The sequence below is a fragment of the Geospiza fortis genome, unplaced genomic scaffold (genome assembly GCF_000277835.1).
Source record: "Geospiza fortis unplaced genomic scaffold, GeoFor_1.0 scaffold54, whole genome shotgun sequence".
Taxonomy (NCBI): domain Eukaryota; kingdom Metazoa; phylum Chordata; class Aves; order Passeriformes; family Thraupidae; genus Geospiza; species Geospiza fortis.
Genome location: NW_005054301.1, coordinates 14,144,371 through 14,156,889, shown reverse-complemented (window position 1 = coordinate 14,156,889; position 12,519 = coordinate 14,144,371). Strand labels below are relative to the sequence as shown.

The following is a 12,519-nucleotide window of genomic DNA, read 5'->3' as shown; positions in this document are numbered from 1 at the left end:
CTCCTTTCAGAAAGCATATTCTGTACAAAAAGAACACTAAAAGCAACTCAGTGGTGAAATTAGAGATCTACATAGATTACACTCCCAATGCAAAGGAATGGATTAACTTAACTTTCAGCTCCTGCTGCTTAATGTTGATTTAATATATTGTCTTGACTTTTAATAAGGTTACTGAAAGATAAAAGCATATAAGGAGCTGTGCCACAGATGCGACTGTCAGAACTTCATACGCAAAATAAAAAGAGACATTATAATAAAATGAAAATTGAATGTTGCTTGTATAAAATCTGGCTTTGTTTTGATGCATAAAAAAGCAAACACTGTTCCATACTGAGGTTTTCAAGAATGTTTTAAGTACACAATGCTTCTGATGCCACCCCAGTTGCCTATATATAGATCTGTCTTGTGTAAAGAATTTAAAAAGCATTAGAATAGAGGAATCAAAGAGACAATAAATTTTAAACCAATCTTATTGTCTGCAGCCTAAAGTGTTATTAAGATCAAAGTGGAGCAAACATCTGGCATTTGCCTTTCTGCAAAAATTAGATCAAATTACCTACCATAGGATTTAGATCCAGTCAATAAGTTCTTGCCATTGTACACACAGTTTTCTTTCTCCTTTTTATTTGCGAAATCTAACTTAACACCCAAATTCTAGCCTCTTCATTCATTTGAAGTTGAAACAAATTAACAAGAAAAATGGAAATCATGTCCCTCATGAACATCTGTTTTCGGAGGAACATTCAAGGTCCTTCAGATCCTAAAGAGAGAAGTTCAGCAAGACTTCATCCATTAAGTGTAATTGTCTAGAAATAAACTTAACTGAATATACAAAACCTTCTCCCCATCCTTAAAAAAGAAATTCTTCATGACTACTCTTCTAACTAGTGTCATTCTAGTCACTCCTAAAGTGTGTTATTAAGAAGCTTGGCGCAGTACTCAATAGTTTTATGTATGATCTTATCCAATATACATTTTTCAGACTTCTAAATATATCTAATGCACAGCTTGGCTTTTGCACCTTTGTTTAGAGTAATAAATACATTTATGTTACATCTATATAGCATGATTTTTATTTCTCTGTATAGACTAATACAAAGCTAAGATTGGGAGTATATCTCTTCTCTTAAATACAGAATTTAATGCGTCCTTACACCTCAAAAACTGCATTACAAAAATTGAAATAAAAGAAAGACAATATTGCCTGCAAATTCATCATTATATGAATCAAAAATCTCAACAGTGCTCAGTTGTAATGCCATATGATAAAATTATGATTAATGAATTTGAGTATTCTAACCCATATGAGCTGTAAATTACACATTGATTCTTTCCAATTGCTTTAAGCAGAAACCTTATTGACATTACTAGGCAGAAAAGTAAGACATAGCTCTCAAATATTCTGCAGAGAGAGATTTTTTTAACCTCTGTTCCTTTTTGCTCTTGTAATATGAACTGGAATATTACTTTTTTCCACAAGGCATTCTTTAAAAAAGGAAATGCAAATGTAGCAAGTTCCTATTTTCGTTGCAGAACTTTTATTGTGAGTCAGTGTAATTTTTCCATTTGATCCATCCCCAAGCTATGTGATCTATTTCTGTACCACAGCAAGGAGGAGTTATTGCTTATCACAGCCTAGAAATTTGGGAATTTGGGGGGGGGGGGAAGGAATCCAAATAATATTTTTTTACATCAATATAGACTTTCTCATATCTTGCTCCTTGATTATTCAAAAAAAAGTGGATTCTGAATTTTATTTTCAAAACTTTTAGAAAATAATAGGAAAGTAGCAAGTGACAGTTAAAATTTCTGTACTCCTCCAGCCAGACCCATGAAAGCTTGAGGAAGAATTCAGGCAGCCAGAAGCCACACATTGAGACAAGGCACTTTAAAGTCATCAGCTACATTCCCAGGCAGGCAGTGCACATAGGCTTCAGATGTTCTTATGTAGACACATTACAAGGTAGCATCAAAAATCTGCACTGGGACTCTTTGTGATATTTGTGCACTGCTGGGAATTTCTGGTTTCAATCTCAGCTGATAAAAAAAAATCTGATGATTATTAAAAATATGAACCACTGTTTTGGCTAAATACAAATACATGTTAAATTTTCATTCCCTTAAAATTTAAATGATGCAGCTCTCCCCTTTGGTTAGTGCATTGCAACCATCCAGGTAAGCAGGACAGCTCAGAAAAAATTTTGGATGTTCTTCTGCCAAAATTGACTGTTGCATTTTAGTAACGAATGAAGCGGTTTTGGGGGCAGGTTTGAGTTATTTGGAGTGAATAAGATCTAGGTATTTTTCACTTGGTCGTTCTCCTTCAGGAAACCTATTGGAACTAAAACCTGTAGGTTTACATCTACAGTGGAAAAGGAACATCAGCCCCAAGGGTGCAGTTCTAATTCTCCTTTCTGCTTTTTTTGTTTGGGTTGGGTTTTTTTCTGTTTTGGCAGTGGGTTTTTGTTTGGTTTGGGGGTTTTTTACACTCAGGAGAAGGTAAATGACAAGGTGAAGTTGCCCCATCCCTTTGCAAAGTCCAGGTGCCTGTTGCCAGGCTGGTGGAGCAGAGGCGTGGTGCCCACGGAGCACATCTGCGGCTCAGATGGGAGCGCGCTCGGCAGAGCCAGCACTCTCGGTGCCTCGGAATCACACACACTGCGAGCTCCCAGCAGCACATGGCTGACAGAGCACACCAGAAACCCCACACGCACCCAGCCCAGCCCACTGGGCACAGAGAAAAGGACATCTCGTTTCTGTCTGCATCTCTGACAGCAGAGTAAGGTGTGTGAATTCTCTCTCTCTTACCTTCTTTTGGTCTGTGTAACTAACTATAAAGCACATGGGAGGTTATCTTCAGTTCAAAGCTGGTATGTAGGAAAAATATAAACTATAATTAAATTATATGTTACTATATAATTAGTAAGACCATGGTACCATGGAGTCCTAGAAAGCTAAGTCCAGGAGGTTTTTCTCTGGTTTAAATATTTAAATAAAGATACATATGCACAACTTCTCAAGGAAACATTCTGCTCAACTGTGCCCATACCTCAGACCAGAAAAAGTCAATTAGCTTCAAAAAAAATGATTCTTAGCTGATTTTATCTTTTCAGCAGGTTTTAGAAGCATGACAAAGCTAAATGTGAAGGAAGACTAAACCAAAAGGGTGGAAAGTTTGAAGAAATACGTTCTCCCTGGCTGCAGTCCTTCCTCAACCCTGGCCTTGCACATGTGCTGCCAGCAGTGACAAATCTTCCTGTTCTTTTTTAATAATTCTTGTGCATCTCGTCTGCCCCTATTTGCAGCTTGTAATATGCTGTATTGTAAAGGTGTTCCTTACTCTTTTTTTCTAGAAGTGGGACTAAACTGCCAGCTAAACACTAAACTGAGATAAGGCATAAGGCAGGCAGGCCAACTCCAACTTCAACTCTACAACAATTCAAGGCTGATTTATATTTTCAATTGTCACTCTATGGTTTACAAGGGGAAAAGTGTGAGCAAAGATTGAGATTTTCCTTCTATAAATTGTGGAAGGTTGAGGGACAAGTGACAGATTTCATTTAAAAGCCTTATTGAAGTAGCCATGTTGAATGATGGTGCCATTGCTTGTCTCTATGTCTTATTGTCATAATGTAAAGCCTTTTATAATTAGAAGAAACCACAGAAGTCAGGACAAAGTACAACAGATCCAGAAAGAGCTGGAAACTTGAGGAAGGGTGGGGGGGGGAAACCAAACTAAAAAACCACAAAAAACCAAAAAACAAACAACAATAGACACAGGCTGGAGAAGAGATTTTATTTATTTGTTACTAGTAGTTAAAATGATGTATAAAATGCTGGGAAGAAAAAAAAAACTCCAATTCTATTCAGTTACAAGATAATTAAAACTTCATTTTAAACCAAGTTTTGCTTTGTGAGACCGAGCATGAAAATACTGCAGCCTTAGGTTATATAGTCCATTGTTTTTAGAATAAAGCAGACATTTAAATACATATTGTGGTTGATATTAAATATCTCATATAATTGTAAGTTAGCAGAACTTTCTTACTCTCAGGCAATAACTAGCAATTCATATGGGTTTGGGGGATCTGCCTCAAGGGGAGCTCCATCACGATCTATGCACAGGCAGTTTTAGAACATAAAGACTGGGAATACTATTATCAATTTTCCTTGAGAATTCTAGACAAAACTTAAAGGAGTTTCTGAAACTTTGCTTAACAGCTAAGGGATTAGGGACATAGCAGTCTCTGTCAAAGAAAATGTGAATTTTGCTGTCAATTTTACATGAAGAAAAAAATCATTCATAAGGTGTTCCCATTTCTTGAACAAAAACCCAAGCTAGTACAAAATTTCCAGCAATGACTGAGATTGGGCCCTTTCCCCCAGGAAAAAAAATAAAATAAGCAATTTAAATGAAAATATTCCCTGCCTATTATCAGTGAAAGAGAATTTGTATTTATAATAACATTAAATATCCTTATCTTTCTGTTTAATTATTCACATTCCACACAGTGGAAACCTGCCTCCTATAATTCCAGATTTTAAAACTGGATTTTAAAATCCATGAAAATGTGTCAAACTGCTGAGTGAGAGTATACCAAATGAAATGCATTTAATTAATACCAATAAATGAGTTGTAATCATTTAATTTTACAAACACAAACCTCACAGCAGTGGACTTTAGAGCAAAAATAGACGAGCTGTAGAGATGCAGGATATCACCAATAAATGTATGATGCATTACATAACAGGTGGGAAAATTGATAAAATGAGGCCACATAGGATGCACCTGTGACATGCCACGCATCATAAATCTTTCCATCTGGGCATGTTACTGGGGGCAGAATTGTCCTCCTTAATATTCTATGGCAAGAAATCATGTCAAAATAATCACCTTGTGGCTGAAAGAGGCATCTGGTGAGAGAGAGCAGAGTTATACTGATAGTGAATCCTACAGAATACTGCTGTTGAGTGGGAAACTGAGTCCTGGACCCTCCAAGACCCATCACAACGTGTGGACCTTCGAGTGCTCAGGATAGCAAGGACAACATGCATGGATGGGCTGCCTCTCTGGTCCAATCCCCGGGACACACCTCATTAAAATAACTTTTTTGTAGGAACTTCTGTGCTCTTGCCAAACTTTACAGCCCTGATCAATTTTAAACTCCTAAGCCTGAAGGAAAGAAAAGACAAGATAACCTCACAGGTGAGAGTCATCGAGCTGTTAGAAGTAGAGTGTCCCCTTTTATGTTTTTTCCCCCCAGATGAGAGGGGCAGTCAGCCCTAAGTGTCAGGAAATTCTCTTTACTTACTCCAAATCCAGTTTAAATGCAAGTCTGTGGTAAAAGATATAAAAAGAGGATCATTGCTGGCAAAGTTCTGCATCTCTGTTTCAACAAACTGCATGCCTGTGGCAAAGCTAAAATAACAATAACAATGCAATGTTTACTAGTCATGAATGTCGTGTCTTTTGTCTCTTGTGTGGTTATGGCATTTTCAGTCACATGATGCTTGTTTTAATTTTTGCTCTGCTCTTTATGTACTAAATTACTGCCATTCTGTACTTGATCTTGGTTAGCAAGATTTTTGTGCTGTGGTTATGTATGTGTGTGAAAACGAGGAGTTTGGATACCCACAATGAAGTAGGCACACTCATTGCATGTATGCATACTGCCTAAAAGATACTGCATATACATATATATGTAGATATGAAGAATAACTGATATGAGAAATAAAAGACATCAGATGGATCTAGTGGCATAAGAATGGGTTCTGTTTGGTTTAGAGAGCCATCAGAATTCAGAAGTATATTTATAGCCTGGTATATAGTTTCTTTTTAATTTATGTAATATATGACTAGGTATATAAATTAAAGCAAAACGTAAACAGAAGACAATATCTCTTCCTCTGTGTTTTCCTATTTATGTACCTTTCCTTTTCCTACTCCCTTTCGTACTCTCCCTGTCTACTTGCTTTGACCTTTTGCTTTCTAAGTTGCTGTAGGTCTGTTTCCCATCCACCTATATTGACTTTTCAGCACTCCCACATCCCCCCATTGTTCTCCAGACATGGCTTTTGGATTACAGCTATTTTTTTAAGAAGTGTGTTACAAACTCTCAACACAGCTTCTGTTTTCAGTGATGGCTGTGCTACACTTTAAATTGCTCTTTGTCTATTTCTTATATAAGAATAGATTCGTGCTTTGAAATATATTGTCCTCTTGCTTTGATGTTTCACGTAATACAGTAAAAGCAAATAGCACAAAGGTGAACATTCGCAAAAGCCACAGCTCCACTTTCCCAGCAAGCGGCAAAATTGTGAATATACACATGAATTAGGAAACCTAATTCATGACTATGGGTAATTAGGGGTTTTTTAATGTCTCATACGCTGTTTTTGTTTGGTTGGGTTGTTTTTTGGTTTTTTTTTTGTAGTGAACATTCATGCATTTGCTCATCCATATCCATTTTCTCTCTTACACACACACACACATGCATACCCTTTCCTTACATGAATTGTTTCTTTCTTTTTGGGGGGTTTTGCTTGTTTTAGGTAATTCACTAGGTCCCTTTCAGTTTTGCCCAGCCTTGAAGGTAGGCTAGTTCATGCCACTCATTCTCACAATGGCAGTGATTGCATACAGTCAGAGTGCAATTGCTGCTTTTTCTCAGTTTAGTCCAAGTCAATAGATATACACCGGCACTCTTTAACTCGGGTGATTCTTTTTTTCTTTCTTGGGGGCTGAAGCTCGGGGCAATTGAGTGTAACAGTCATAGTGGTGAATTTCTTGGGCTTGCAGAAGGAACAAGACTGGAAGGAGCCTTCTTCTTTACGGACGTGCCTGGGGATGTAGAAGGAATTGCACTGGCCATAGCAGAACCTGTTGATGATGGTGCGGCTGTTGCAGCCTTCCTCGTGGATAGTTTGTTTGAGGGGCTGGGTTTTGCACCAGTCCCGCTTCAGGTACTTGCGCTCAGTGATGTGCAGAGCCTCCTGGCTGGACTCCAGCACCTCCTCAGCCGGCATCGAGGTGCCCTTTCCTCGCTCTCGATGCCTGGAGCCTGACTGCTGCTGTGTCTGCATCTGCTCCGAATCATTGGGCTGATCCTTGACAGGAGGAGGGATAGCACCCTGAGATCCACGATTCCGCTTTCTCCCTTCGGCCGCTGGCAGCAAGAATCCCATCAGAAGAAACAGGGCACCGATGGCATACAGTGTGCGGACCATCCTGTAGGAAGGAAGGTGAGGAAATAAAGCACAGTTGTGGATTTCAGATACCAACAGAAGCCAGGTATCCACTAAATTTTCAGCTCCATAAAAAAAATGCGTGCACGCACACTTATAAAACGTAAGAATTCAAGCCTGTACCAGCTGGAAAGCTGTTCCCAAATTACCAAGTGATAAAAGCTTTCAAATAGAGTGATTGAAAGTAAGCCCAAAGAGAATTTTGTTTGTCTGTCCTCCATCTTTTTCCAGCTTTTTTCTCCAAGTGCATTACCCTAGTTCTCATTCCCTTCTTATAGCTCACCGACATACAGGAAGATTGCTCCTTACTTACAACAGTGGAAGAACAAATTTTATACGACACAAGGATTCATTTACATGATACAGCTATCTACAATACCAGAGGGCTAAAGTCTTTGTCTCAGCAGATGTAATCTAGATTTCTGTTCCCTAATCAGACTCAGAAACTTTATACAGCTCCTTGAATAATGTACATCCAGTATATAATGTATATGTTGTATACACCTGCAGCCTGTTTTACAGCTTCCCAACATCTGCCACACTGCACCTCTAAAGGGGTCCAATGTATCTGAGTGCAATGATGCTTAAGCTGAGAGATGTGCAACAAGTCAGGCAACAAACATAAAAGAATATTTAGGTACAGGTTAAAAGAGATGTGTCTTATAATTTTAAACTACATCCTCTCACACATTGCACTGAATTCTTGATTGAAGTAGTACAGATGCAATCACAGATGCTGAGCATTTTTCAGATCCCTAAATTTTATTCATTTTACAAAGAATGGTGTTGTTGGAGGACAGAATTTTGTAAACGACATTAAATATCACAGAGTTTGTGCATACAAAAAAGACCACTTCAGGAAGTGCAGTAAAGTGGAGATGATCAGGTCCTTCAAAACCATATGGCTGCCCCAAACCTAATTATTGGGTAGGAATAACTTTCCTACTTATACTTTCCTCCCTTATTCCACCGTTTCTGTTGCTTCCCAAATCTGAGTTCTTTAGGCTGTTCCGTCAGCTTAAAACACCAACCAGCACAGAAGAAACTCATCACTGTCACACTTCCCCCTTCCAGAAGCACCATGGTCTCCAAGTTTTTCTGAAAGGAGCTATGTGGTAGCAAGATAGACAGGTGAGGGAATAAGCCTCTGAGGAACCCTCCCCATGGAAGCGTGGAGGAAGGCACCAGAAAGGAGCAACTAATTGCAAAAAACTCACTGTAAAACACTAAAATTGTGAAGAGGCACTGGCATGAAAAAGGAAAAGAACTGTGAAAAAAAAATGCTGAGGAAGTCATTGTTTTCTACCTGCTTGGAGCACTGGAGTTACATCCCTTGTTTGACTTGCTTTATCAGAATGGAAAAAAATAGCATTTGAATTGAAGAATCCTTCTTGTGTTACTGCCCGAGAAACATGTGAAACCATGGGCACTGTCCTGGACGGCTCCATCCGCTCTGCTGAGACCACACAACTAGGCAGGAAAGCAGCCAAATGCCAGCGCTGTGAGGGCCACCTAGAGACTCAGCAGAGGCTCAGGGTAAGCACTGTCTGCTGTAAAAAATAACTGCTAATTTCTCAGTTATTAGGTCTTCCCAGTCACACAGAGAAAATAAATGTTATGCTGTTCAAACAGCCTTTCTCATCAAATGGATTGGGAGAGGAGTTCCTGAAGTAGGAAAGTGTCATAGGGGATTCTACTACATTCAAGGAGTTGCTTGTGGATCTAATATTTTTAGTGTTTGTGAGCAGATTTTTAGAGCACCTAGAATTCCTGATGTATCGTAGATGTATACATTCATTTCAGTAATCTATGTACCATCATGTCCTGTGTTTGGCAGTCAAGAAAGAGGTGTAAGAATGATACAGTTGGTGACTCCAACAGACAATTTGGAAGGGCTGCTGTTAGTATCTAAATGAAATATGGTATGGAACACACAATTTTAATAACCTTAAGACTTTGACATAGACAAAAATAAGTTGGGAATTCCAATTAAGGAATAACGCAGCATAATTTCAAGTGTCAGCCTGAACTTCACATTTGCTGGTTTTCCCTCATCTCTATAACAACCTGAATATTATTTAAACATGTTTAGTTTTAATTTTTTCTTAAAAATAAGTTTTCAGAGAATTATTAACTATTACTTATTCCCTTAAGAGATCAGAATGATTTCTTCCAAAACTATTCTTATTTCTCTGGTGACTGTCTAGTCACCACTATTTTAATATGCACTTTATTTACTCAACAGGGTGCCAGTCTTAAAAGAAAAAAAAAGTTATCGCATGAAGTTGAAAATAAATTGCTAGGTTATAAGTAGTGCCAGAAAACTTCAGGTGTTTATTTTATTTAGTGTCCCACAACTTGGATGAGGTTCCACCAACATGCATATTCCTGGACTACTTGTATTTTTAAAACTGATTAGCTACACATTGTTTTCTTTCTTTTTTTTCCACCATAGATGACACAGCAAGGTCTAGTCCTACAAAAATGGGGTGTATTCTGCGACGGGAATCTGGGGAGAGTTTCATAGTAATATATACTACTGTAAGGTCTGTGGCCCAGATTCATGCAACTTCATGAAGCACAGGCTTATCCCTAAGGAAATGCAAGCATGTGTTTCAGTGTAATCCTAAACTGGGAGGAAGGTAATTTTTCACTGGGTTGGTTTCCAGCCTTAAAGGTGGAAGCTGCATTACATGCTCATAAAAGAAATTGTAACTCAAATGAAAATTAGCCACTCAGCAGAAACATTTGTTATGGTCACTTCTAAAACACACATCTAAAAGTAATCCAGAAATTTATGGATAAATACAGGTTAAATTCAGAAGAGGCTATGTGAACAGCAGCTAAGCAGGATCTTTTTTTTAATAACTGATTAAAAATTTGTTTTAAAATTAATATCTTAATTTTTAAAATGAAAAATACAAAGGAAAATGAGGTGGTATGCCTCAGGAAGGAAAGCAGCCGAAATGCAATATGGGCACCCTGCAGCACCTCTGGTGCCAGGGCAATCAATGCTTTTGCTTATGAGAGAAGATGACACCTTGGCTTACATTAGGAAGTGAAGTGGTTCATCTCTCTGTGAGTTAGCAGTTGTGAATGTTTCTTTAACAGGGTTTTTTATTACTGAAAGAAGCAAAACACAGAAAAGGACAGTAGAAGTAACTAAAATCAGCATTACCATACCAGAAGTTTTACTGAAGAGAAATGTCTCCTGAAGTAAATTATTTTTCTCCTCACTACAGTCATAATTCTGCAGAAGTTGTAGCTCTTCAGCTGTGAGAATCAGGCTGTAAAAGCTTATATTCCATGTTTCTGAAAAACTTTCATTACTTGATACCAACTGGCTGTTACACTGGCATAACCAGAAATCCTTTGGAGAATTCATTTGAGAATCCTTTCAACAAACAGATGACCATAACCAAAATGATCAATTCCCTCATTTTATTCAGATCTAAAGAGATATGACAGAATTAATATTTATTTTTTAAAAGTAACACAATACTCCAAAACTCTATTCTTTCCATATTCCACTGCTGAGTTCCACTTTTCATCATCTGTAAGCTCTTAGTCCTAAATCCAAAAGAAGTTTTATTGCTGACTTCAAACAGGAGCAGAATTGGGCCCTAACATTCATATCACTTCATATGTGGTTTATCTAGAGCCTGAGATCTCATCATCTAAAACAGATTAAGAAATGTGTGGATTAATACTAGCAACTATTGAGAGAGAAATGTAAATGCTTTCAGGTTTACTATTTCATACAATTAGGCTGTAATTTTTTTCATTTATACATTTTCTGCTATGAATTAAGGATCTCCACATGTCAGTTCACAGACAGAATTTCCCTATGAGTTCCTAGGCAGAGTCAGAAAGTTACTACTGACATTTTAGCTCAACACAACTTGTTTAAAAGATCTGGATGGAAACCTGGTTGAAATACCCAGCAAAATTGTCACAGATCTTAACAGGCCTCTAACTTCGTCTGTAAACCCTTTTTACTAGGAAAATATTATGAAGAGCCATGGACTCCTGTGCTTCACAAGAAACATGAAAAATAATCTGATGAAGAACTAAGAAAAACCAAAAAAACCCAACAATTATTTGGTGGACTTCAAATATAAGCCAAAGAAAGACACAAAACACAATCCCTTTGACTACTGCGAAAATAGAAGTGGTTTATGTCCCGAAGGATCAGAATAATTTTATGCCTTGCATATTACATCTGAATTACAGAAACACTCTTATGTAATGTTTTCATAGTTCATAGATCTGTATTTTTAAATATTAAAAAAGCATAGTAATGGCAGTTCCCAGAAAACTGCATTTTTTTTTCTGAAATCAAGACAGCAAAACTAACATCTGTGTTTCATAGAATTTGGATATATTTACATTTCAGAAAATTTCTTCTTGAGAGTCATAGAGATGGGGGCTTTTGAGATATAAGGATTGTAGGCAGCAATTTTAAAACAAACAAACCAACCAACAAACCAACCCTTGAAACCTTGAGAATTCCCCGTTTAAGAAACTATTTTTCGGCAGGACATCCTATGGGACTCCCGGGAAGCTGAACATCATGGTGGCCATGGCTGGTACCAAACCCGGGTGTGCCTTGCCTGAAGACGCCCACGCAGCCTGACAGCTCCCAGCTGCCCAGCGCCAAACTCCCTGCAGACACATTTCCTCATGGAGCCCTAAAACAACCGGGAGAGCTTTGCCCTCTCTCTGCACTGCCGTGCGTGCTGAAAAGGAGAGTCTTCAGCAGAAGATACGCATTTCTGGGTAGCACTGCCGAGAGAAAAAAGCCAAATGCTGTAGCACAGCTTGGCACTGAACGCTGAAGACGAGCGCAGAGCTACGGCCATCGGTGCCTTTGTCACTTACACACAGCCCCAGCGCACGCTGGTTGGTTATTCCCGGTTTGCCGGGCTCAGAGAGGAGCGGGGCAGGAGCAGAGCGCTTCTGCAGCGCTCGGGTCGCGGGGCTGGGCTCAGAGGCAGCTGAGGCTGGGGGGCCACTGGCACTGCACCCAGAGGTCGCCACTCACAAAACGCCTGATAAACCCGGCGTCCTGTCAGCAGCAGGGAGAGCCAAAGGCGCGCTGGCGCCCCAGAGCCCCATCTGTGCAAAAGGAGGCTGTGTCTCAGCCCTGGTGACCTAAACGGGATTCGCTTGCCATTCTTTCACCACAAATGGGACACCAGGAGTGAGGCCGCAGCTGATGGCCGGGGAGAGACTCTGCGGTACAGCGGGCCGGGGGCCGCGCACCTTGCCAGT

At 39.1% G+C, this 12,519-nt stretch overlaps 1 protein-coding gene across 1 annotated transcript in view; it reads right to left on the bottom strand.

The window, feature by feature from the left end:
• Positions 1 to 6,538: 6,538 nt before the first annotated feature.
• GREM1 (gremlin 1, DAN family BMP antagonist) overlaps positions 6,539 to 12,519 on the bottom strand; it is a 7,274-nt gene continuing 1,293 nt past the window's right edge. The window contains 1 exon segment of the mRNA XM_005417511.2: positions 6,539 to 7,228. Coding sequence (XP_005417568.2) covers positions 6,673 to 7,228 — 556 coding nt within the window. The 3' untranslated portion in view covers positions 6,539 to 6,672.